Below are 27,732 nucleotides of genomic sequence, written 5' to 3' on the forward strand. Positions count from 1 at the left end.
CCCTCTTTAATCATTTATATACTTCCTCCCTATTCTTTTTTTTGAACATCTCAAAAAATTAAATTTAAATTCTATTAATTTTTCTTGATTCTTGGGATTGGAATACAGAGGTTGATGCACCAATGACTTAATTGGCATGCAGTATTCATACTTCTTGAATTTGAAATGAACAATATCTATATCAATTACTGTTTTTTCTTTAAACAATAATGAGCATGAGAATCGATTCTAACTTAACAATTTCTCCATTTATTCTAGTGCAAAATTTTCGCAATAAATATCACATAGCATTGATATGAGATATAACATTACGATAAGTTATACATTTTAACAATGAAAGCAATAAATCATTGGAGCGAGATAACAGAACAAGTGAAAAAAAACAAAAATCGATGGTGAAAAAGTAAAAATAAATAATCTACATCCCCCCCCCCATGAATCAACTGGGTTGGTCTCTCACATCTGAATACAGCGATAAATCACCCTTTTGCAAGGGAATTCTGCAGATTCTTGTTCAATTCAGACAGCATCTCAGATACAGACTCTTTCGTTGCAGAATAATCAGTTTCTGTCTTCTTAGTCGCAATGAATTCTTTCATTGCAAAGTTATTTTGTTCCAAAAGCTGCCAACGACGTTCAAGATTTTTAAGTTGGATGTGAGTTTCGTTTTCATCCAGTTTTTTCTTCAAACTATTGTATACATTCTCTGCTTCAGCAACAATCTAAAAAAACAAAATTGAAAATTAGGAATTTTAGTTTTGCTTTACATATGGATGTCCCCCCCCCCCTCGAAAACATGTCACACAAAGAATGTTAAAAGAAGAGGAACAGTCCATTTACTTTTCTAACTGCTTCTTGTTGTACAGAAAGCTCTTTCTCCTCCTCAATTAATCTAGCTTTTCTCTCTTCCGCTGTGTGCTTCAGCTTGTCTAAGTCAGAATACACAACCATTTCTTTCTCCATTACTGATATCTTCTGTTGCAGCATCTCTAATTCTTGTTGGATTTTAGTTTCCAGTTGCTCGATCTGAAATATGAAAATGCAAATACAGAACCAATACAATATAATTGGGTAACAGATAAACAAATACACTACTTACAGAAGAATAAAACCTTTAGGAACCATAATTTATCTCTGACAGGCAATGAACACAGATTCTTTCCACATTAGATTAATTTCAGCAACTACTGCCCCAATAATTCAGTGAGAGAGAGACGGCTCTACTACTACTACACTATACATGCACCTTGTAAACATTCCCCGGGGGGGGGGGGGGAATTTCTAGCGAATTGGTGCATTCCGAAATGTGTACTGTGTATACATATACATGACCATATATATATGTAACGTTTTTATTTTATGATGTCAGAGTTATGTGTGTTTCATGTTTCAAAAAAGTGCTGCCATCAACTTCCATACTGGACGTGAAAGAGGCAAATGCCTGAATTCTAGTGTTTTTTACCATGCTCGCTTCATTGAAGGCTGATCACTTTCTAATGATGCTATCTGAATAGTTAGAAATACGAGCACAAAAAAGAAGATTCAAGTTTGTGGAAGAAATTAAGAGTTTTGGATGCAATTATAAAAAGAAGCATATTTAAATTGCAAAAAGATATCGACAGCCAAACAGGACCTGACTTGAACGATAGGCTGCTTTAAAAGTTTGTCACAGCTGGGCAAAAAAATGTCAGGCAACAATGGTTCCTGGGCCTAAACAATCACTTTCGGAATGTTTACTTTGGTTACCATGGTTTCCCTTGCAATGCGTTTCGGACATGTACATGCCTTTACAATGATGTGGCACTTTTCTATTGCTGCCAGTATTATGTACAGTAGTTTATGCCTTTATAATGGTTTATCATTTTTTTCAATCCTCCCACAAATTGTAGAAAACCAGGGCAGTGCGGGTATTATAGCTAGTAATAAGATTGTGGAAGATTTTTGAAAAGAGTGAGATTTCTTTCTTTCTTAAGGATGGTTGCATAGATGGCAGCCAAGGAACAGTTTCACGTTTGAGACGTTTCATGAAGAATCAAGTTCAGAAGATGGCACAGTGTTTGTAATGAATGACTTCAGAAAACTTTAGATTTAATTTCCAGTGTGTAAAATCCAGCAGATATTTTCAAGCTCTATTTCAGTGAGAGATATTTCAAATGGGACTTGCTGAAGGGAAAAAAATCACAGATCTAAGAACAACAAACATTGTGTATTGTAGCTTAAATGAGTAAACAAAACAGGCAAAGAAAAGCTCCAGCTTTTTACTAACAGGAAATAGCAGATCCCAGGCACACCAAGCTGCCGAGATGACTAAAAAAAATTGGTATTGAGCCTAAATTTTTCAAATGTGATTTCTAAATTGGAGTCTGAAGACATGAAACATTTGGAATTTATTGTCAGCGTATCCGCAAATATAGAACCAGAGTAACTATGTCCAGGAAAAGTAAAAAAAATATATTTTTGGATCTTCTTGAAAATACATATTTTTAGTTCATTAGGCTGCTGCCTTATTATTATTATTGTTTTTCTCAATTTGTTAAGCCCTGTATACTGACTATTTTACACATGAGAATGGATATATTTTTCCAAAATTTACTTTGGATAAGTCAACAGACAGTTTCTTTTGCTCATGGGTTAAAGTGACAGCTGTTGAACGGGATTTCTCCATTTCTCCTTCCTTGAAACTGAAAAGAGATAAAGATCACATTAGAACCATTTAACAGTTCAATATATATCTTTTAAATTTGTCTAGTAAATTTTACAGCCATAGTTTGAAATATAGATGGCAGCACTATAACAAGCATTACACAGAAGCAAACTTCACATTAGGTTCACAGCACATACACTCACAGCTTCCAGCACGGCCCAGGTCTTTTTCGAATGCTAGCTAACATCTTTACATCGAGACAGAAAGAAAGATCTGACCAAATAAATTATCTTTCAATCTCTCATTAAGATTGAAAGATTGTTTATTCTGCACAAATTCAACTATTCTATACAGAAATATGAAAAGGATAATTAGAACACTGAGAGACAAATGCAAATGAAGAAGGTGACAAACACATTACCCGAGAATACTCTAGATCAGAGGTGGCCCATGAGGTGATTTTGTGTGGTCCGTGTAAAAGTACAATTACTATATATTAAACTGATTTTCTTTCATTATTTAAGCCATCATTTTGCACAGCAGTCCTGATTAACAGACTATGTACATTCATTATTTCTAGTGGCAATAGTAATTAGCTATGTTCTAATCACACTGCTTTTTTTACAAATGAAGCATTCATTTCTAGCTGTTTGCTAAGCATTATACACATTGTTTATGCCTCTGCATGCCCTAAAAATACAGAAGACAATTGAATGTTACAAATATAGAATAGGCCTATGTATCCAACTGCTTTGTAATTCAAACTGTTGTTTCACCTGTACAAAAATGTGGATCATAATTTTAAATGATGAATGTTAGTTACTGTTCAAGACTGTAAATACAAAATTATTTTTTTTCCACCCAGCAGAAGTTTTTAATGATGGCTGCTCTACTTGTTGAACCCTCAAACTAAGCAAATGAAAAATTAATAAACCAAATGGGCCACATTCACCCCCCAAATAACCTTAAAAACGATACAATTTTTGCTTTGGCAGAACCATTAATTGCAATCTACGACATTTGTAATATTTGGTAATATATCAATGATTCCCCCCCCCCCTGAATTAAAATCAATTACACAAATTTTGTTGATAGGATTTGGTAAGAAAGTAGGACAAAACCAGGACATTTCACGAAAAAGTAGGACAAGTGAGAGCCCTGTATTTTCTTTGAATGGCCGTGGAGCCCCAAAGGCTCCATGGAGCATGGGGTGAGAACCACTGTTCAATACTACTACTAAACCACACATGTATCTCATCCATCTTCCTCTGCGGAACTTACTGGTCAATAATATACACACAACTGACTTTTCTCGCATTTTCCATCTCAATAATAAAACTCCTCTTGAAGTTTACTAGCGCATGAATCAGCGTCTATTTGACTCAGGCGACCCTACAGGTTGCCAAATCAGGAGTAAGGGATAAAAAGAAAAATTTAGAAAAAAAAATGTTTTGTCTGTAAAATTCAAACTATGGATGTTATTGAATGGATCTAATTTGCAAAAGAAACAGCAATTTTTGATGCATTCGATCTACTAGCTGGGAACTAAAAAAAAAACGATATTATCAGTTTATGAAGTGGAACCCAGGGTAAAATTTAAATGGCTAACTGCCCATTTTTTCAGCATATTACTTATGGCGATATATGTTTTCTGGATCATTTTACTAGTGCGGTTTACACACTGGAGTGTTGTCTCTGGTGCAGTCCGCAATGCTACAGTTGCCTATTATGCTGGGCCTTGGACAGTGAGAAGTGTGCCACCTCTGCTCTAGATCAATGTTTCTCATCATTTCTAAAAAAACCCAGTAAAATGTCTGAAACAATTTGACAGGACACTCCTGCACAATTTTTGTTGTTCCATTTTTTTTACATATATTGGTCCTGTTTCTTCGACACACACACCCACACCTATTTAAATTTTTAATATTTACTAAAGTCTAAATACACAGAGTTTTACAATATAAATTACATGATAATTATGGCAAAAACTATAAATATTCAGCTCACATACTTGTCAGGTTTAAAGCTTCACCCGCAATTTTTGTTTTTGGAATTTTAGTTATGATTGGTGATCGTGCCTACCTCTGACAATGTTTTTGATGAAAATTAGCTATGCCGTTTTTTTATAGATTATTATTTAAGATCCCAATTTACCGAATCTCATTTTTCTCAATGAAATATGTTCATAGGATCATCTGAATATTTTTTCCGTGAAATACATTTTCCTTTACTGCAATTTGCAGCAGCCCTATATTTCCACAATCCTTCAGCAATTTTAGTGGTAATTTGTTTTAGCAAATTGCATTTAAAGTAATAAATCACAATTTTCGACAAAATTTAATGATATCTCATACTTAGGATCACAATTTCCTGCATGCTCCTTGATGGCATAAGGTGAATCTAAGTATGAAGGAATAATTTTATTTGAACCCATACTAATATCAGTTTCAATAGGTAAATAATTTTATCGTCTGCCTGTGGACCACCTATGTAACCGACGTGGCTGGTCTGCGGACCATAAGTTGAGAAACACTGCTCTAGATAAACTCTTAAGTGGTCAACAAAGCTGCAAAAGGTTTAGAATTGCCATTTCTACCATATAAACATTATTTTTTTATTTACTAGAAAAAGCAAAAGTTTCATAAAACTTGGAGAAAGAAGTCTTGCCTCAAGTCATCTTTCAAATTATTGAGCTCTTGAGGTGTAGGAAGATGCTGGAAGTGGCTTAAATTCCTACTGATCTTTTCCAATAGAGAGACGATGCTACCTTCCATTTGAGATTTCTTTTCTGTTTCGGTACCCTTTGATTCCTCAAAAGATGCAAGGAATGTATCCATAGTTTCTTCACGTTTTTTGAGCTCCCGATATTTGGTGATCCTCTCTCCCTGGTGATCTTCGAGTTCTTGTTCAACTTGATCAAGCTCCTCTTTTAATCTAGATAGTTGTTCTTTAGCCTCTGCAGTTTGTCGCTCCATACTTGCAAGCTCTGTATTATCGTCCTTGACCTTTGAATTACATACAAACAGCGATCGCATCGTATGAGGATCAGGCATAAAAAAATATATAATTTGACTAATTTATCGAATATACTATAAAAAACAATATATAGCCATAATTTACAAGTAAACTTGATGATTGCATTCACATGAAATGAAATCTAACTACAAGACTACTCGATATAACAATAAACTCCACTACAACAATACTTTTTCAAATCTTGTTTGGGATTGCCTATAGCCTATGCTATTAAACTCCTTTCGATATAACAGTACCCTTTACTATGGTAAACCCTATAATTATATTTTTTAAAGAAATTTTGAAACTGCTACAGTGATATTTTTCCATATCTCACTCAAAATCACCTTGATAATAATTTAACCAATCACTTTTTTTTCATTCTTCTGAGGGTGTCTGGTAACATTGGCATTTTGAACCACACGGTCACCATAAAAGTTGAAGTTTTGTTGGTGTTGTTACTTTTCGTGTAACAGACAGAAGTGCAATACTGCAAACCCCCTTTTAAGGGACTGAAACATCAAAACAATTTTATTTCAATCAGCTGATTCATTATAATTTTTCACAGAGAACAAATACTTGAAAGCTCATTTTCTAGTTGCAGTAACAATGACAATTCAGAAAAAGATGTCAACAAAAGCATAAATTTTGTGGCATGTGATGATTTTGTTGTCTTTGGATATAATGATAATCTCTCTGCAATTATATTTTTTCTTGCTTCCCAGAGTATCACTATATCGATGTTTCACTTTAATTCATTGTTAACTATTATTTTTGATATACATAATACACATAATAATAATGGTAATATAAGTAAAGATACTTGTGTTCATATTACCTGTTGTAGAAGTCTCTCCCTTTCTTGCATTGGTGTTTCTTTTGCATTTGAATCCTTGAGACTTTCCCTTTTTGCTTCTGCTTCTCGTAGTTTTCCATACAGTGTCAGAGCTTGTTGCTTGACCTGAAAATGTACAGATTGAAAATGGCGATGCGTAGAAATAATGTGAACTACTGGTAAAACAAAACAATGAAATGCCTGAAAAAAAATGGTTATAAAAAGATATTCTCTCAGAAAAGAAATAAAGCTGAACTCTTCTCTTTTGCAGACACTTTTTGCAACCTCCCTTCCCCAAAAAATTTATCCATAAAAAAGGAATAACCATAAATAATTCTTCATTTATGAATACAGTAAGTGTCTCAAAAATTTGAGCCCTGAAATTCAGTTTTTGGATAATCTGAGGTACTGAAAATATTTGAATATCCTTTTTTTTTTTGAGACCTTTTCTTTTTCTCTTTTTTCCCCTGAGAACCCAACCTCTTTATTATTTTTTTCTCAAGAATACTACATAGTATATACATATTGTTCAGTTATTTCAGTTTAAAAGATACCAGGAAGCCCTATAATCGGTAACTGGTGCAATAAAATATTAGACTACCTTGAATGGACATAGACCATTTTAGCTTTTGGGGTGGGGAGCTCACTGACAAAAAGGAGCAAATTTGATTGTTTTCTGCATAAAGGCGGACGATGACATTGTCCCTTAATTGATTACATAAAATCCTTGTAAAATCAGATGAAAGTTATCAATGTCTCAGCATCTCATTCACCATCAATCCCATCCCCCCAACTCTTCTCACTAAGGTTGTTCACCATCAATAACTCTTCTCAATCACTCTCTCCTCTTTGGGTCCTTTTAACCCTTTAAGCGGCACATTGACAAGATATCTCGCCTCCTTCAAAGCATCTGATTTCAGCATTGCCAAGCCTAGATATTTTGTAAAGTTGATTTCTCTCAATGAAACATTTTTTTACACCCCTTTTACTTTAAACCTGCTGAAAATTGAAAGAAAGTCTACTTCACTTAAAAAAAAGATAAAACATTTTATGTGGGGTTTACTGATTTCTGCTATGCTGCTTAAAGGGTTGAAATTCTTCATATTTTGAAACACATCATATGGCATCTATGTCTTATTCAAGAATAAAAATACAGTGAGTATGCTAGTATTGCTTTTGCTTGTCTTTTTTTTTTTAGTAAAACCAACATTTAAAGCAGCGATCCTCCAACGTGGGCATTAACGCCCCCTTGGGGATGATGGAATGTTCCAGGGGGCAGTGGAAGCTATGTTTATAACATGGGATCCTATGGGTTAGATTGCGTTAGGGGGCGATAAAAGAAAAAAATTTCTGAAGAAGGGGACAATGGGAAAAAAAAGGTTGGGAAACTGTGATTTAAAGCATTTTTCACTGTTTTTGGACAATTTGAGATGGCCTTGGTCTCGTCCACCTAGCATTCGCGAGACGCTGCTGAAAAAGTAAAAAAATTATAACAATGTTAATTTCATTGAACCTGAGACATTCGAAGTTCTTCCTCAAGGTTAGTTTTCCTGTGGAGTAAACTGTCAAGTCCATTTTGAAGTTTCTCTAAAGATACCTGCAACTCATTATTTGTATTTTGCAATTCCAAGTACCTATAATAATAATATTAAACAACATTGATAAGTATATTTGAAAAAAGGGCGAATCAAACAAACTTGCACACAATAAATACATTTAAAAGAGCATTAAACTCATTAAAAAATTTTTAAACTTTATTTATCAGTTACTTCTTTTGAAGCTGAGGCTTCATCGATGCAATCATGTTATCTGCCATGTATCGCTCTTGCTTAATTTCTGCTTCGAGTTGAGCCAACTGAGATTCTTTGGCTTGCCTCATTTCGAATAACTTTTCAATGCTTTCAGCCTCTCTTTCATTTTGAGCCTGGAAATAGTTAAAAGCAAAAATACATAAAGGACAACATATTGATATAATTTATAGAAGATTTTTTAATTAGGACATATGCTGACATAAAAGTAAATATTTAATTTATGAGGCTAATACTGCGGCAATGTAGAAATTTTGATAACTTTTCTTTTCCTTGCTTTCTCCTTGGGAGAATGGGAGATTCAGCATATTATATGAGAAATTTTTTTTTACTCACTGAGTATGAGAACAAGTGATACGAATGACCAAAAAAAAGTTAAAACAGATACAGTATATAGAAAAATTTTTTTGTTTTGTCATCAAGTACATACTCTGGTTAAATCTCCTAGAGATTTAAAACCCACATCATCATATACATACAATAAAACCTATCTATACCATCTCTGTGTTCACAATGTCAATTTTGGATAGTTCTAGCTGAAGAATAGGACCAGTAATGATATGGGCTATAGCTAATTTGGGGTTTTATCCTGATATATTTGTCAGACCAGACAAATGATAACTGTCAGACCAGACAAATATGCAATAATCATACTTCACTCATAAATGGCAGCACTGAAAATTCAAAAACACAACGCTAGATACAAACTGACAATGTTAGGTATAGAGTTACCGGATCCAAAGACTGAGAAAGGAGGACGTCTGTGCACGCAGCCTTAGTGATATCATCTATCCAAATTTTAACAATAGATGGCAACACTATTCCTACTAATAAAACCGGCCACAACAGTAATTTTCTCCAACTCTAAAACCGAACCGCTAAAAAAAAGTAGAAACAGAAAAAATTCTGGGAATTTCGATGGCTACTGGTGAATGCCTGTGGGAGAAAAAAAAACAAACAAAAACACTTATATCAATGAAGAAATTTATGTTTCAAAGTGGGGGGAAAAAATTTCCCTAGAAAAAAAGAAAAATAATTGTGGAAACCTGAAAAGGACGAAAAGACGAATTTTCCAAAACGTAAGAGGATGCTTGAAACGACATCAAAAAGGAGAATGGTCGATAACCCTAGTTAGCTACCTATACACACACATACTTTTGGCACAACTCAACTGGTAGTAAATTGCCTATGGCGATAGACCAGAGTTATGCCCGGTTCGAATGAGTGAATGAATGTCAAACCAGACGAGACCCAGAGTGTGTCTCTTCTGGACCCTGATGAAAGTCCCCCCCCCCCTTTTAAAAAGAAGAATTAATAGCACATCCAGTCGATGCTTCTTTTCACAAAATCAAATAGACTTGAACAATTAGTTAAGCAAATTGAGAACTTGTAAATAGGAAAAATGTTTGAAGAAATGGCACATTCTTCAGTAGCAGAGGATTAGTTTGTTAAATAGAGCATCAACTGTATGTTAGTGGTACTTAAACTGTGATCTGCGGTCTTCTAGGATCTCTGTTAAGATCTCACATCCAATATCAGGGCTGCCACTACTAGACCCAGGGCCTAGTGCAAAAATAATAGTGGGCCAGAGGCGTCTTAATAATTTTGGGACCACTTTAGTCCAATTTTATATAGGCCTACTCTGTGGGAGAAAGAAATCAGCATAAAATAATTTATACAATATTACAACATATACAGGAATGCTGAAAAATACCAACACAAAAAATATAGACGAAATTAACTGCAAGTAAGAAAAATAATTGACAAACAGAGATAATTTAAGCAACCATTAAAATTCAGAATAAATGAAAGAAATGATTCCAGAATTCATTAAAATTCGGAATTTATTAAAGGTAATAAATAATTCCGGAATTATTTTTTCCCAGATAAAAATGCTGAAAATTTCTGAATCATTTCTTTCTAGATGAAAATCAATTCCAGAATTGATGAAATTCAGAATTTATGAAAGAACTTATCATTAGCTAGGGCTAAGATTTTTATGCACTAAAAATGCAATGTCATTGCTGATTGGTTAAAAAACCTAAAACCTTAGCCTCATTATTGTGAGAGCAGGGCCTGGCGCAACAGTACCTGTGCATGCCCCTGAAAGCGGTTCTGTCCAATATGCTCCAAAGCTAACATAACATTGAAATATATTTTTATGGATTAAAATCCTCATAAATGTTGCAGCAATTATGCCCAATTATTACAGCATATTATACCTTCAATTCAGCAAATTCCTGCTGCACATCGGCCATTTCTGCATCAGTGTTTAGTTTATCAACAAGGAGGTTGTAATCAGCAAGTAAACCTTGAAATCCCTTTAACTCTGCCGCCTGCGTCTCAGCTCTTTTTTCATAAGTCAGATAAGTAGACTGTTCTTTAGTCAGAAGGTCAACTTCTTTCGTCAGCCTCATAATTTCGGCAGAGAGTTCGTTAATCTTACTACGGAGAACACCCATGAAATAAGATTTGTCTTGAATCTGGCGTCTCGGGGTCCTGATGCCTGTCCTTGGAGTGACAAGACCCTGCTGCGACATAGGTCTATCCATGACATTAAGATGAGACATCACGCTGAGACCCTGAGCAAGGCCGCTTCTAGTACCTGGACGGTTACCTGGTGTTGTTATGAGCCTGGATGCAGTTCCAGGAGCATTAGCGTAAGCTGGTACACCCAGATTTCCTGGTCGGGTCGTTGTGAAAGGACGGGCGCCTGAAACAGGCCTATTACCAGCTGAGGTTGGTGGTCTACCATCCATTTCAGCAAATATTATCTGAAAAAAAATATGAATTGAATATGATTGAATGCAACCAATATCGATCAAGCACCTCACTGTGATCATCCCCCAAAACCAATCTATTGCTAATTATAGAGACAATTTACTTCAAGAAGTGAATGTGATAGAACTTTATTTTTGTCTGTGGGAGAGTTTCAGGTTTGAAGCTATTCATCTTTTTAACGAGAAGCAAGAAATATGCAAAGTACAGTAGCCGCCAATTTAAGAATAACATTTGGTTCAGCCATTTTGATTCTTATATCCAGAAATTTTTTGCTGTTACTCTTCCAGTTACTACTGGAGTGCGCAAGGGATAGGCGAGATTATGATGTTTTTAAAGTAAATCAAAGAAAAAGAACTTATCAATTTCTTATTGAATATTTTTAATTTTTAAAATTTTAAATTAGAGATTAAACATCTATAATAGTATGTCGTTATCCTTACACATAATTCATCATCAATGTAGACTGACTAAAATGTTACACAGTAGCTCTACTATTGTCATGTCCCCCCACAAGGATGACAGGGCTCCAGCCCTGGGATGATTCTCATTTTTTTTGTTTCTTTTTCACATTATAAATTCACTATAGGGGTGTAGGGGGGGGGGAAGTCCAAAATGGATCAAGCAAAGCCTAGGGACCAACCAAAAATTCCAGCGCCCTAGAGGCTATGTTCCAGGACTATGGGGCCATGACTATTGTCGCAGCACATACCTCTAGATCAGAGGTTCCCAAACTTTTTGTTCCATCACCCAGTTCTTCAGAATATTTTTTTAATTATCTCACCCCCCCCCCTCCCAACTCAAGCTAGACCATAGGATATTATACTTGTGGCTTTTAATACTCTCAAGCCTCTTTCTATCGCACCCATGGAGCGATATTGCCAACTTTGGGAAACACTGCTCTAGATAGATTCGCTTATCAGTAACTTCTTTGACAAAAGACCAGTTTTTTTTAATCATAAACATCTTGAAGATAAGTTTTGTCATTCATGGAAAGAAGCTCACCAATACAAATGCAAGGCTGCAACAGGCAAAATGCCCAACAAGGTGGCTGAGAAAAAAAGATGCCCATAACAAATATGGATTATATTTCTAAAATACAGCAACTCAATTAAAAATGCAATTACAAACAATATATATACATGATAAAATATTATACAATGCCCATAAAGAATACTTATGGTTGTCTTATCTAAGTATGGATAGCTTCTCGATTTACCCCAACATGTTTATCGTATTTCTTTTTAAACCTATCAATTGTGTTAGAATTTACTACCCTGGAGAGGGTAAGCTATTCCAATTATAAACAACCCTATTAGAGAACCCTCACTTCACTACAAAGTTGTGATCTTGTTGAAAGAGGGGGGAAGACAAAAGTCAATATAGGATGGTTTTATTACAAAGGTAAAAGTAACAATAAATAGCCTTTCAAATAACCTTGAGAATAACAAAAAAATATCCTACAGGTTTCCACCACTGAGATAAAAGATAGCAGTTCAGAGAAAATTTTTTTTGTTTGATTCTTACAGGGTGTTTCACAAAGGAAGCCTAACTTTGAAAATAAGTAACTCGAAAACGGTGATAGATAGAAGCATGAAACCAGTGGTATGTTTATTAAAAAATACCATAATAATCTGATACAGAAACCACAGAATTTTAGTTATAAATTGCGGCGATAGATGGCGCCACAGGCAGCATTACAGTTTCCTATAAAAAGAGCTCAGACGCCGAGAGCAACCAGTCATTGAAGATTTCGCCATTGAAACGTGACCGCTATTAGCGTATAGTGAACGAAATTCCGGAAGTGATGTATTCCATGGAAGAATGTGTGTTATTGTGTTGGAGTACCACCGAGTAAATCACAGCCCTACTGCCACAAGGAGAAGTTTTCACACGTGATTTCAAGTCGCAAAAGGCCCAGATGGGAAAACAATTCGTGAGCTATTCAAAAACTTCTAACAGCACGGCAACGTGGCAGATGAGTTAGTCAGAAATGTGGGTCCGTCCACTCCGTCGTTACACCTAAAAATGCAACAGTACTTGCTGCAGTTATTGAGCATCATCCAAATAAATCTGTCCGCATTGAACTATTCGACAGTTAAGGGAAAAGGCATGGACTGGCCTCCGTATTCACCCGACCTCACCCCCTGCGACTACTTTCTGTGGGGCATACTGAAAGACATTATTTACCGCAACAATCTTTTAACACTCGACGAGCTGCAGGAGGCTATTTGTCAAGCTTGTGTGTCGATTTGTGGTGACACACTATGGAGAGTCACTGACAATTTCATTCTTCGTTTGCAACATGTGTGTTGTGTGAAAGGTGCACATTTGAATCGCTTTTGATGTGAATGCAACGAGGTCTGCTTGCATTACCCACTATGTACAGCCTACTTACGGTAATGCCTCCTGCGCCATTATCTATCGACGTAATTTGTAACTAAATTTTTGTAGTTTTTGTATCAGATTATTACGGTTTTTTAAATAAACATACCACTGGTTTCACGCTTCTATCTATCACTGTTTCTGAGTTATTTATTTTCAAAGTTAGGGGTCCTTCGTGAAACATCCTGTAATGTTATAAGCAGAAATCTGATTCTTATATAACTAATGATTTTGCTATGTTAAAACAGTGTTTTGTTTCCGTTTTGCTGATTTGATTCTTATACAGTGGCTACTGTACTTGACAACTTAAAATTCAGTCAATTACTAAATCACTTGATACATGTAAACGGGCCTTTACATGAATAACAGTGCTTTGCACTTTAGCCATTAAAAAACTGAACAATACAAAAAAATCATTATAACCCCATTCATTATCTTAAATACATACAAATCTACCACAATTTTAAAATGGCAAATATATAAGTGCACTTTAATTTGAGAATACTTTTTGCTAATAATTTAATAAAAAATGCCCATAGGCCTGCAACTGTAGGGTGCGGCAACAGCTCTCACTATGATGATTATCTTTATATTGATTGACACAACAGCCTGCTGCCCTCCTCTGAGACAGAACGAGCAACAAGACATCACGACAAAATAAAGAACAGTAACAGAAAATCCCCTTTACCTTTGGCGATGTCTTTTCGAGCCTGCTGGTGCTTTTCTTTCTGGTCATGAGGGTCATTTATTTTTTTCCATTTCCATTTTTTTTCTGTCTGCTATTATTATTACTATTATTTCCTTTGATTCACATAATTTTCACTTTTTAATGCTATAAATTTACCATAGAGGGTCCGAGTTCAGGGGCCCTGCTGCAGGTTGAGGGGCAGGACAGTCATTTCAACTTTTTCCAGGGGGGGGGGGGGGCAAAGCACATGTACTCAATGTATGTATATATATATTTGTATATATATATATACCATTTTTAGTGTATTTTCAAAAGCCGGGGGGGGGGGGCAACGGCCCCCCCTTAATGACAGGCCTGTTGAGGGGGCCATAGCACTAGCCTTCATGACAATTGATTAATTTCTAATGACTCATATTTAGGGGTGAATGGTCATGATGCACTTGCTGTGTGCGGTGGTAGATCAGTGAGTGAGCATGCACACCTCCCACCCCGCATGAGCAGCCATGACAGAATAAAGAGAAATTGCATGCAGCCATAACTAAGCCCAGGACTTTATCAAAGATCTGCCATACATCAAACAAACATCTGGTGTCACATGTCTCTAAAAGATCCGGCAAAGAAGCACAAAGTCACTGCAAGTCCTCTGCCATACACCAAATAAATATCCAGCTCTGTATATACTATATACTCTGCCTTATTTTTATTCTCCATCCCTTAGTTAGTCTAAGAATATCTGAAGAATATCATATTGTTTTGCAATATTCAAAAGCAATAATTATCGCTTTTGTCATTCATTTTTTTAATTTTAAAAGCCATATGACTACCGCTTTTTGGTAATTTTTTTCTTCGGCAAGAAAGACGTCTAAAAACATGACTGTTTTTCTCTTGGCAACTTCTTGTCATGCTTTCGGGTGACTTTCTCTCCAAGGAAAAAAACCGCAAACACACTGCAAAAAAGGATTATAGCTATTCCCAAAATAAAATTGAAATCACTAACTAATTAACGACTTCAATTTTATTATGTCATAATTAATTAACAATTCAAAATAACAATAATTAATAGTTGAAAAAACTTTGCTGGATTTAGTATTACACTATAAAACAAGTGATTATATTTTATTTTCATGTTGATCATATTTTATTCATGTACATAAAATTGTTTTTAATGCTCAAGAAACTTAGAGTGACTTAATTTTTTTTGCGTGCATTATACAGCAAAATCTCGTCAAGTTGGCACCCTAATAAGTTGCCACTCTCGGAAAAGGACTCATTTTTTTTCCGGTCCCATCTAGGCTTTCATTAATAACAATGTTATTAAACCCTTGTTTACTCTCATCCTCATCTCTAATTTTTTTTAACTCTCTATGGAAAAGTTAGAGAGAAAGAGGATCAGATGATTTTTACGGCCACCTCCAAAGATATAGCTTGATAACAGCATTGCCATATGTTCAAAAAGTGACCATAAAAGGCATTATGTACCAAAGCGGAACGGCTCAAGTAACGAAAGTCATGCTGAGGAAGTTCATTTAGCAAATAAAAAAACAAAAGTTCCAGAAATTTAAAGGAAAGTCTCAGCTGGACCCGATTCCTACATAGGCCCCATTAATAGAAGGCTTCAAATTTAAGCTATATTTTGTTGACTTTCCCAATTTGAGGCCCTCTAGTGGCTGCTTTGCCCTCCCTAGGACTCTGCCCCACCAAGTCAAACTTGGATCCCCGAGTTCGAGCTTACCTTGTATTTGTATCATGAATTGCTAATAAGTGTACCCCAGTGAATTTTACAATATAATTAAAATACTAAAAGCTCAAAAAAGGCAAAAAATTCCATTTTTTTTTTTTTTTTTTGTAAGCTGTTCCCTAAAACCTGGAATTCCTTTATAACGAAATTTCATTATAGCGAAATGATTTCTCCGGTCTCTTGGAGTTCATTATAACGGGATTCGGAAATTCGACTGTACTATTAATTTTTTTGAAGCTTTCAAGGATTTCATACTCACCACAGCAAATGCAAATTCAAAACTTAATATTTATAGCTACTCTTTCACTTTTTACGTAATTTTTTCTAATCAATCTGCGAAAGAGTCGTCGCGGTTTGTTGTTACTTTTTTACGGTTAACAAACACCATAAAAAAAACTATTAAAACTATTATATTGACCATATGTATTTTAAAATACAGGAAATGTGAATACCATAAAATCTGTCGTGAAAATATTGGACATTGCCAATTCACGCCAAAAAAGTTGCTAGCGGTAAGCAAAGTTGGCAATTAAAAAAAAAAAAAGCTGAAAGATTGCTAGTGACGTGAGATGAAATGCTACTGCAAATCGCAGAGCATTAAAATGTATTTCAATTGGGGGGGGGGGGGGAAGTTGCACATCACAAATGCACGGGCCATATGGTCACAATGGTCAATGCTGTTATCAACTATTGTTGCTAAGCAACCGGTTTGTTTGGGTGGTCAAAGAAGATGGTGACACAGATCAGCTGGGTCGAAACAACAATGAACTTTTGTTGGGGATAATCACTTTTACTTTGAAAGAGCAAATACTCTTGAATGTATTTTTTTTCTCACCTGATTGTCAAAGATATGAATTTTTAAAGTTATGTCGGGAAGTGCTCAAGATCAAGATTCAAGCTCATCTCAGACTGTCCCAAAGACTATTAATAACACAAGTAAAAAGGGTCCATCATCTAGAAAACGTATGTCTTCCGTCCATTAGTATATAGTTTATATCAGGCACGTAGTTGAAAAAAAAAAATAAGCAAGTATAAAAGAATGAAGCAAATCTGTAGCCTAACGTGCCCAGAGCATGTTCAGCCCTAGTACAATACAATACAAAATAAACATTCTCTATGCCTGTTGTGGACTTTTGTGTCTTTCTATTTTAATTAGAGCGAGGCAAATTTTATTTTGTTTTCTTAATCATTTAAGAGTTTTTTTGATAAAAAAAACTATGTTTTGGATTTCGAAATGTTATTTCATTTAACTTTTAGTATTTTTTTATTAATCTCACAGCACCAGATATTCCTACTTTGGAGAGGAGAAACTGGTTGATTCACCTCCATTATGTTCGAAAGGAATACAATACTTGCAAATCGATTATAAAAGAGCAGCTGGACGAGACTCAGGGAATGTGTGAATATGCTCTATATGTGCAAGGTAATGATATCAGTTATTAATATCAATGTTGCTACCTTAACCATTTCAAGACCTTGGTGCCACAAATGTGTGGGTTGTTTTTTCTTATTACTACTACTCAGTGCCATCTTAACGCATGGGCCCACCCGGACACCTCAAGAGAAGAGGGGGTATCAGAAAAATGAGAAGTAGTTGAATGGAATTTTTCGATAATTTAACAGATGGGGCCCTCATTGAAATCACTTAGCCCGAGGCCCATGATGCTTTTAAGATGACCCTGCTACTACTACTAAACCACACATGCACCTCATGCATATTCCTCTGTGAAACTTCTAACAAATTGGTACATGTTGGATTGTGGATGTACATGTTGTGAACCTAACATGGAGTCATGTCTGCTTGTTTCTATGTCATGCTTGTTATGTGTAGTTATGTCATCTGCCATCAGTTTTTCTAACTATGAGTGAAGTATAATGATTGAATAACAGTACCATTGTAAGTCTGTTTCTCTCTGTGACGAGACCTTTTAACAGGGAGATCAACTCGAATTTGTATCTGAAAGTTAGGAGCCACAGAAAACCAACTTCAGCCACCACTGTGGTGATGGTGGGGTTTGAACCCAGGATCCTCACGATGGGAGTCTGTCACTATGACCACTTGACCACCACAGCAGCTGTTTTTTTACTGTAGAATTTTTTTCTTTTGACCTCAGGGAGTTAAAAGCCCGGACTTGTGTAAGTTTTGGGTTAGAAATGTAATGAATATGTACTTTGAGAGCTTTCATCAGAGGCCTTTCCCCCACATACTAGATCAGAGCCCTTAGACTGAGATCTCTGGCAGGCCCCCCCGGATCAGATTTTTCATGGGGCCTTCTATATTGGATTTATAGGGTTAAAAACCCCAAATTTTCCCAGGACAAAGTGTGATTTATTGCATAAAATTTAACAATAAAATTCTGAAAAAAATTGTATGGGAAGATGAATATACCTTGCATCATCTTGCGGAAAAAATTTGACCTAAGTGAATTATTTCTTCACCAAAAAAATTAAAAATAAAAAAATAATAAAGATTTGCTGACATTTATGTTTTTAATGTATTTTTTAGCATTAAAATCCAAAAACAGTTTGAAGAATTCAAAAAATAAATGATCAGAGCCAAAGGGTTTCATGAAAAATTTTTATTTGTTGCATTTGCTCTTTTTTAATTATTGGAGTTATATTTATGTTTTGGGCTATTTATGTATATATATATTTATGTTTTGGGCTATTTATGTATATATATATTTATGTTTTGGGCTATTTATGTATATATATATTTATGTCTTGGCTTTTTCAGTTTTTTAACTAGATTTTTTCCTCATGTTCTAATCAATCGCTAGATAGAAAATTCCAGGATATAAATGCTGAAACATATAATGATAAAACTTTTTTTCTTCTTTTTTCACTTATATGCATAAATGTGATCATAAGTTTCCTGTGTTAAAAAGGATGGAAATTTATGGGTGAAATAAAGCAAATTTGGGTAAATGTAAAAAAAAAAAAAAAAAATCAGTTTGATTAAAAACTCCATACATTTTAAGATATTTCTTTCTTATATTTCTTTTCCCTTTTTCTCATTTTAAAAGCCTTGATTTTACGTCACGAAGGAAGGATACAGGAGTCCTTGGAACTTTTTCAAACATGCTCTATACTTAATACTTCAGCAGTAAATCTGAAGCAAGTGGCTCGATCATTGTAAGCATGTGAAAACTCATGTGTATATATTTTTTGGTCTAAGAAAACATGTTATTGCATACTCTGTGTACATCAATTATATCACGTGTATACACAACAAACACACATTCAGATAAGTTGTTTGTTGAACAATTTTTTTAATTAAACTTATCGAATCAATATTAGATTATCAGAAAAAAAACTTAATTTTCTGTATTATTTTTATCTATTTTTACATCACAACTGCACAAACTTTATGTGATATGATTTGTGTTATGAGACATGATTTTTTTGTAGAATTTAGTATGGGATTGAATTGCAATTATTTTTTCACATAGGTTCCTTCTTGGGAGGCATAAAAATGCTATCGATGTCTATGAAGAAGCTGCCAGAGTAAATTGCAAAGATTGGGTATTGTGTTCACCTCAAGATTTTTGTAATGTTAACATATTTTTTTATGCCTTACTTAGATATTAAAAGCTTAATTTCAATCTGATTATTAATTATTATTATTAATGATTATTAATTTAAATAGAAGATGAAGATTTAAATCAAAGTTGATTAATCCTACACAGCTGCATCTTAATTGATGAGCTTGGAGCCCAATTTACCAAGTTGAACAGAGACCCAAAACAGAATTAGACAGAATTATTAAAAACTTTCATTAATTTTGAGTCTACTTATCCTGAAGTTATTTCTTTCATCAGTTCTTAATTTTTATAGATTCTGAAATCATTTCATTTATTTTAAACATTCACTGATTCTGAAATTATGAACTTCTTCTTTGATGAGCTATGAACATTTCATTGATTGAATAACATTAAGTCTGGTCATAACTTTAAACATTAATAGTATTTAATCATATATTTTAAAGTCCAAATACAAAAACAACGACATTCTCTCTCTGGAGCAAACACACACGCATAATATTAATTTTAAAAAACCCCTCTGGCACTCGTATGCTTTCATTAACCCTTAAATTATTTCTATCAGCTCCAGGGCTATTTTAAAAGCATTCTAGGCCCTTGGGCAAAGTGACTTTTCTGAGCCCCCGCAAGGCATGTTTACTTTCAAAAATTTTAACCAGATCTGATTTTCACAAGGCCTCCTCTGTACTTGAGATCCCCTCCAGGCTGTGCCTGGGTGGACCCATGCGTTAAGACGACACCGATCTGCTGACTCATCGAGATGACCCTGGTTACATAGAGCTGGAGATATTGTAAAATAGTTTATAAATTATGGGGATTTTGAAATTGGATATGGTTAAAATTCTGTGATTGGGTATGTTAGTATTACATTGTATATTGCTGTCCATGTTCGAAGTCTTTGGCAGCAACTACTATATGGCACTTGAGGTGTCTAGACTCTAGACAACATACATTATTCTTATGTCTCTTCTTTGCAGGAAATATGTCATAACTTGGGTGTCTGTTTCATGTATTTGAAGGACTATAAACAGGTGTGATGGCTATTTTCATCATTAGTTTTTTTTTTTTTAATTTATATTGCAGACATTTTCCAAAACAATTCATTAGTATCATCTTAGTTATGTGTTACTGCAATATTTTGTATTTTACAGGCATATGAGTACTTCCGACAGGCCCTGGCAGTGAGACCACACAACGAAACATTTTCAGCCTTAGGGCAGCTTCATTTAGCTGAAGGGGATGTTAAAGCGGCTATTTCAATATATCGAAAAGCTGTGGAGTAAGAATATCTTCTGAAGTATCAAATAAATACATTAAGTTTGTAAAACAGCACATTTTCTCTCTAAAGGGTCTCATTTGGTACATTGCAAGAGTAACACATCAGTTATAATTACTTGAGTACAATGTTAAAAATAGCTGTTTATGCTGAAATCGTTATTAAAAATATTGGATGTTTAGTGCTTATGACATATACAGGGGCGTAGCCAGAAATTTCGTTCGGGGGGGGGGGGACCAAAGTGACAGAACAATGGATTTAGCCATCTTTTTCCCTTTTTTCGGTAATTTTCTCACATTTCGGGGGGGGGGGGGGGACCAGACTCCCAAGGCCCCCCCCTCGCTACGCCCTTGGACATATACACGTCCTTTTTAAAAAATTAGAACACCCCCCCCCCCACCCAGAAATTTACAAGAGCAGTTCATGAAATGCTCAAGCTGGAAAGCCCAAACTACTGGTATAGTTGTAATTTGTATTTTTATCTTCTAAGAGGTTCTTCTTGAGCATATTGGTGGCAAAAAATTTGCATAAAGTCAATTAAATGTGTCTTGAAATGCCAAATTATTTTTTCTTTATTTCAAAAAATTAGAACAACCTGAAAATTAAAAAAAAAAAAAAAATCAGAACATCTGACTGAAAACAAATTGTCCCATGAATAATTTTCATGCAAATTTACATCAACTTCATCGAATTTGTGTTTTATGTTTTCTTCCCTGGTCATGTATGAAAACCTAGAATAGCTCAATCTTCACACATTACGGGTAGAAAAATGGGACATTTCTGTAAAAGCAAAACTACATGTGTATTTGCTTAGACTGTATGAGAAAACGTGTGTTGATATTGTATGAATACATTGTACTATGGCCTTCTTTGGCCTTAGGGGCCGTTCAAGTATTACGTCATCATCGATGGGGTGGGGGGTGGGAGTTTCTGATTGACTTTTGATGACAAGGGGGGGGGGTTTGGATAATACTTACGTCATCAACCACCCTTTATGAAAATATGAGTTAGGATTCAGAGGGGCGGAGCTGATGATGAAATTTTTCTGACAATGGTGGGGGGGGGGGGGTTAAAAATGGCAAAAAATTTGCTTACGTAATACTTGAACGGCCCCTTACCATGAATTTTATGCATCAAGACGTTTAACTGATTTGTCTCAGGTCTAGATCGGGTCTCAGCTACCAACCCCATTGTTGCTATTGTAGAGCTGATAGCAGCTAGTTTGCAATTGATTAGATTTTTTATTTTAGCATAACTCCACAATCTCTTCATAGGATAAGCATCAGGTACAATCACCAGATAGCACAAAACCCGCAAAGTATAGATGAAGATTGATGGCCATGGACAAATTCTTGATCCAATCTGTGTTTTTCATCTTCAAAGTTTTCAGCTGTTGGAACCGAAAAATAGAGACCAATGAATCAGAAAACTTTTCCGGATGGAGGTGTACATTAGGCTCCTCTACCTTTTGATTCTAAAAGTTGAAGACTTGTAACAAATTTCATTTGCCATCAAGATTTTTTTCTATGTGAATCACTGCAGCATTGATACAGCTTCTTGGACATGGTCAAAATCTTGATACATAAAATTCCACAGTCAAGGCCAAAGATGGCCACAGTACATTGTATTTGTAGGATGTTAGTATGTGTTTTCCCCTACAGTAGAAACAAATGCACACATAATTTTGCATTTGCAGAAATGTCCCGTTTTTCTACTCATACTGCAAAGATTGAACTATTCTATATTCCCATGCATAACGAGGAAAGACATACAACATCCTATTCGATCAAGTTGATATAAATTTTTATGAAATAATCCATTTTAAGTCAGATGTTCTAATTTTTTGAAACAACTTTCATGGTATTCTATTTTTTGAAAAAAAATAGGAAAATTTATTTGGCATTTCAAGACACATTCAATCTACTTTATAAATTTTTTTTGCCACGCCGATATGCTCAAGAAGATCCCCTTAGACCAGGGGTTCTCAAATTGTGAGGCGCAGTGCCCTGGTACCCTTCCAACTTTTGTCAGAGGCGCTGCGGAACGTTGATCTTTGTTAAACAGCTCTGGGGAGCCAGTGAAGCTCGCGGATAAGCATTGAATAGGGGAAAGGGATGCAGCGGGAGGAAAAAGTTTAACCCTTGCCTTAGACAATGAAAATGCAAATTACATCCATACTCTTAATTTGGAATTTTAATGAACTTCTCTCATAAATTTCTAGAGTGATATAATTTTTTGAAAGGAACTTGTATACATATATCAATAGTTATTCGGAATAATTAAATACCAATTAATCTATAGTATTGTATATTAATGAAGCTCCTTTATTAAAAAATAAATTATACAGACGTTATATTTTAATTAATTTCAGGCATTCACCAGAAGATTCTGAGCTGTTAACAAAACTAGGTCTACTGTATTTGCAGGTACTCACCTATTTTTGTATAATTTAATTAGTTATATGTATGCATGTTATACGAGGATGATGTCACTCTCTACTATCTACACAAAGGTTTTTAAACATATGGCTGATGTGAAGATATATTTTGGAAAAAAAGAAAATGCAATTGCTCTTGTGAGGGGAATCGAACCAACGTCCTTTCACTTTCCGGGTGAACCCCTAGACTACAGAGGCAACAAATATCTCGATCTTTCCTTGGAGCTCGTGTGCACTGAATGGGACCGTACATGGACGGTCAAACCTAACTCAGGCCAAAGCTCAGCTGAGGAGTTCGATTCCCCACAGGGGCAGTTGAATTTTCTCTCTTTCCAAAATATATATATTTTCGCATCAGCCAGCTGTTTAAAAACCTTTGTATGCATGTTATGTCATAAAAAAAAAGTAAAGTCTGAATATATTTTTTTATGTTAATTTACAGATTTGTTGATTTTGTTTTTTTCCAGAGTGGTATGTACCAGAAAGCATTTGAGAAACTTGGCACAGCTCTAACATTTGACCCAGCATATGTTCCAGCGATATTAGCAGCCGGAAGCATAATGGGGAGTCATGGAGACTTTGATGTTGCTCTTGCAAAATATCGAATAGCAGCAGCCGAAGCTCCAGAGAGTCCAGCTGTGTGGAACAATATTGGCATGTGCTTCTTTGGGAAGAAGAAATATGTGGCAGTGAGTGCCTGCATACACTCGTACACATAATTTAGCCTATCATAGTTGGAAAACGTAACAAAAATTTGTGATCACAAAAAAATATCATTCTGATGATTTGTTGAATAAATTAAACGCTTAGTTTAGTTTGTCCAACTTTAATCATAGTTTGATTACTTGTGTGAACTAAATTATAATTAGATATTAAAAATTTGTAATTTATGCTCACTAGTCAATCAGTTGCCTGAAGAGAGCATCCAACTTAGCCCCATTCAGCTCGGAGATACTTCAAAATCTTGGTCTTGTTCACCTAACCATGCAGCAATATGCTTCTGCATTCCATTTCTTGAGTGCGGCAATGAATCTTCAACCTCAAAATGGACAGCTTTTTATGCTTTTAGCAGGTACTTATTTAATTTCAGAAATTAGTTGTTTTTTTTTAAACTCTATTATATGAGAATATATATATTTTTTTAATCCCTTGGTGGATTCGGCTAATTTTGATTAAAAATGCAAACTTGAATATTTATTCTTGAAAATGAATAGCTATTTCAAGTACAACAGTATGAAAAGGAAAAAATGTTTTTCGTTTCCCCTTTTATCAGATGGAAAAACATCAATAATTGTTTTCACTCGAATGTACTATGCTGGAGAAACTGGAAAATTTTGTAATTTTCTTCAGCAAGCTCATTCTACCTAAATATTATACTCAATGTATAACCGCACACATTCTGTTAATGGACCGACAAATGGAGGGTTGTTAGTAGGCAGCAAGAGGAACAAAAATTGCAATGGAACATGGGGTTGCAAACCACGTTGAGAGGGTGAAAATCGTGAAAATCTGCATGCAGGCTCTGAGTGAGGACACGAAAGGTGGGTGTCAATTGATCGCTGAATGCGTTCACTCACCATATTTGATGTAAGCAGCGTCGTGAAACTTATGCGCTGAGGTCTACGTAAATTAGCGCTATTATAATAAGTACGTGTAGATGTTACATACTAAAGGAGGTGGATTGGACGCGCGGGACCTGCAGTGCCGTCTTAGGGTATAGGCCCACCCGGGCACCTCAAAAGAAAAGGGGGCCTCACAAAAATGGGATCTGGTTGAGATTTTTGAAAATTTGCCTGTAGGACCTCAGAAAAATAATTTGGCCCGGAACCCATGATGCTCTTAAGACAACCCTGGGGACCCTGGGCTTGGCCTCCATGTTCACCGGATCTCAATCCTGTGACTTTTTCCTATGGGGTCACTTTAAATCATTCGTTTATGCGACGCCTGTGGACACACCAAAGGATCTCATAGCGCGGATTGTCGTCGCTGCGGCAGCCATCAAAAGCATATGTGGTATTTTCGAGCAAGTCTGGGAATCGTTTTTGCATCGTTGTAGACTGCACAATGACATCAGCGGCTGCCACTTCCAACTCTTGTAATAATTAATCAAATAAATCTTTTTGTAGTTATTATTGTACGTTTTGCTGTTCCAGAGTGACGTTGAAACCTGCATGCATTTTTCGCGATTTTCACCCTCTCAACGTGGTTTGTAACACCATGTTCCATTGCAATTTTTGTTCCTCTTGATGTCTAGTAACAACCCTCTGAGTTTGTCGGTCTATTAACAGAACACCCTGTATACTCAAACTCAATATAACGTATTATAATCAGTGCAGTACCGTCTTAATTCATGGGCCTCACAAAATTGAGAAATGGTTGAAATTTTCTACTTTTCCAGGTAGGGCCTCAAAAAAATCACTTGGTACAGGGGCCCATGATGCTGTTAAGACGGCCCTGAATATATTCAAACATAGTCAAAAGTATTTTTTTTATTTGAATTTAGCAGGTCAGCTTTATCTTGGAACAGCTTTGTGCATCAAGAGGAAAATTTCAATAGGTTTTTTTCACATTTGATGCTTATTACATTAAATTTTCTGTATTTCTTGGCTTATCCACCCCAGCGTTCACATATTTAAAATCACATTGTTTTTTTTGGCTTACACTAATGTGCCACCCAGAGCTTCAGTTAGAAACCAAAATTTACTGGGCTCAAATAGCCTCAGCCCCCAGGTTCTGATACCTATACGATTGATATTTCTAATCAGAGATGAATTATTTTGTTATTTGTGTATTACAGTGGCTTTAAAATACTTAGAAGATCCAAAGAATGCTGGACAAGCATATCTGCAAGCCTTGAAGTTAGATATGTAAGTCTTCAAGCATTTTTAAACTTTCGAAATTTCGATACAAATGACTTGAAGGTGTGGGGATGGGGGGGGGGGCAAAGAAAGCATTAGAATAGAAATATTACTATATATTTGAGAAATATTATGCATGTATAGAGATTTGATTGGATTTTTTTTCTACTGATCGAAGATTCAATCACACTTATTTATTTTCATATATAGAGAGCCACTCAGGGATATTTATTGCATTTTAGGGTAGATCCTGCCATACCTCTGAATTATGCAATATTCTTGAATGAAATCAGTAAAATCGATGCTGCAATGGAACAGATGGTAGAATTTGAAAAGCGATGGCTCAAATATAACTCAGCTGATAAGGTCCATAACGAAAATGTAAGTTTACTAATTTATGAAATTATGTAATATTGTTATTTCATTTGATGTTTTTTTTCAGTCATCTGATACATCTTTCCTCTCTTGAAACACCACCTTTACATTATTATCTCACAGCAGCAGGATAAACCTTTAGTTCATTTCCAAAACTGCTGTTTACCCCCCACGAAAAATTAATAAAATAAATTTCAAAATTACGAGAAATCAATCTTTTATAAGAATCAACTAAGCTATACAAAAACGCCACAACATGCAAAATGCCGAACGAGGTGACTGAGAAAAATGCCTATAACAAATGTGGATGTCATACATTTCTCAAAACTCTATCTGTCACTATTGACAGATAGAGTTTTAGAATATCACAGGCAGGATTTTAGTATGCATCTGATGTGTCAGTAGAATTTCACTCGTATTCTGTTTTTGACCAAAATATTTTTTATGTGATATACATTTAGTAGATAATGCAGAACCTTGTGATACAGTGGACTGTAATTTTATGAATTTGCTGAATGTCAACTTTCCCTTAGTATGAAATACTTTTCATGTCGTACATAATCATATTGCTGTCTTATTGGTTAATATGAAAATTCAGTTGGTATGAAAGATTTTCCAGTGTATTTTTTTCTTTTACTTCGTATTAACAAGATTTGACTACCTCAAAAACCAAAATTAAAAATTTTTTTTATTGAAATAAAGTGAATTATTATGTTATGTTACAATTTTTTCCAAAACTTTTCCTATTTCGTTATAAAGTTACTGTTTTACTTGGAAGTAATGCCCAATTTGCTTGTTTTTTTTTTTCTAGATTTCATTGCATTGTAGAGCCTTGACATATGCATATCTCATTGCTATTAGCTCAAACCAATCACATTTTGGTCACATGTGAAAGAAGGCTCAGTACATAACAAATTGAAACATGAGATGATCACTTGACTGAAGTGTGATTGGTTTGAGCATAGTGTTGAGATGTGCAAATATCAAGGCTCTGCAGCATAATCATTTTTCTTCTTTTTATACTGAAATTTCTATTCCTCCTGCCACATTTTTAGATGCTTGATGCTGCAAGCAAAATGGCTGACATTCTAAATATGAAGGAAAGGCCATTCTGGAGACCAAAGCCAAATGAAGATGATGATGAAGAAAATGACACTGCCTACGCGGGAGAGAAAAATTCACCAGTATCACATGAAAATGCAGCAGCAGATGAAAACAACAGTAGAGAGATTCTTGTATAGGTAGAAATAAATAAAGTTTAAGCATAAAATTTTTTGCAGGATCATTTTATCACCAATATTTCCCATGTACCTTATTAAGGTAACTAGAATTTTCCCAATATTTTATTTTTTT

General features: G+C 35.1%; 2 protein-coding genes across 3 annotated transcripts; one reads left to right on the forward strand and one right to left on the reverse strand.

The window, feature by feature from the left end:
- Positions 1-228: 228 nt before the first annotated feature.
- LOC149069139 (intraflagellar transport protein 74 homolog) lies at positions 229-16,238 on the reverse strand. Of its 2 annotated transcripts, none has more exons than XM_089250970.1 (9): positions 16,151-16,238; positions 10,525-11,076; positions 8,264-8,418; positions 8,008-8,128; positions 6,498-6,620; positions 5,312-5,649; positions 2,594-2,681; positions 841-1,026; positions 229-722 (listed from the first exon to the last, which is right to left on the reverse strand). In XM_089250970.1, the coding sequence occupies exons 2-9, from the start codon at positions 11,059-11,061 to the stop codon at positions 480-482; spliced, it is 1,791 nt and encodes a 596-aa protein (XP_089107096.1). In that variant the 5' UTR covers positions 11,062-11,076; positions 16,151-16,238; the 3' UTR covers positions 229-479. The 2 variants fall into 2 exon arrangements, with proteins under 2 accessions (XP_089107096.1, XP_089107095.1); XM_089250969.1 differs by lacking the exon at positions 16,151-16,238 and adding an exon at positions 14,154-14,211.
- A 200-nt stretch (positions 16,239-16,438) lies between these two features.
- Positions 16,439-27,649, forward strand: BBS4 (Bardet-Biedl syndrome 4). The gene is made up of 12 exons (XM_089251111.1): positions 16,439-16,854; positions 17,171-17,314; positions 18,918-19,026; positions 19,344-19,416; positions 20,411-20,464; positions 20,585-20,712; positions 23,081-23,135; positions 23,614-23,835; positions 24,047-24,218; positions 25,944-26,013; positions 26,247-26,385; positions 27,435-27,649. Exons 1-12 carry the CDS (start codon positions 16,758-16,760, stop codon positions 27,618-27,620), a joined length of 1,449 nt encoding a protein of 482 aa, XP_089107237.1. The 5' UTR covers positions 16,439-16,757; the 3' UTR covers positions 27,621-27,649.
- The last annotated feature ends 83 nt before the right edge of the window (positions 27,650-27,732 follow it).

This window comes from Pholcus phalangioides, unplaced genomic scaffold (assembly GCF_987345545.1).
Source record: "Pholcus phalangioides strain wild (caught in Gottingen) unplaced genomic scaffold, Ppha-v1.0 ptg000024l_1, whole genome shotgun sequence".
In the NCBI taxonomy this organism is placed as follows: Eukaryota; Metazoa; Arthropoda; class Arachnida; order Araneae; family Pholcidae; genus Pholcus; species Pholcus phalangioides.

Coding starts and splice junctions, on each gene's coding strand:
- LOC149069139 (XM_089250969.1), bottom strand. CDS start 14,210: ATGACCCTCATGACCAGAAAGAAAAGCACCAGCAGGCTCGAAAAGACA. Junction 5,650..6,497: donor GGGAGAGACTTCTACAACAG/GTAATATGAACA, acceptor TGTAATTCAAAG/GTCAAGGACGATAATACAGA. Junction 723..840: donor AACAAGAAGCAGTTAGAAAA/GTAAATGGACTG, acceptor TTGTTTTTTTAG/ATTGTTGCTGAAGCAGAGAA.
- BBS4 (XM_089251111.1), top strand. CDS start 16,758: ATGTCGGGAAGTGCTCAAGATCAAGATTCAAGCTCATCTCAGACTGTC. Junction 19,027..19,343: donor AAGCAAGTGGCTCGATCATT/GTAAGCATGTGA, acceptor TTTTTCACATAG/GTTCCTTCTTGGGAGGCATA. Junction 26,386..27,434: donor ATAAGGTCCATAACGAAAAT/GTAAGTTTACTA, acceptor CCACATTTTTAG/ATGCTTGATGCTGCAAGCAA.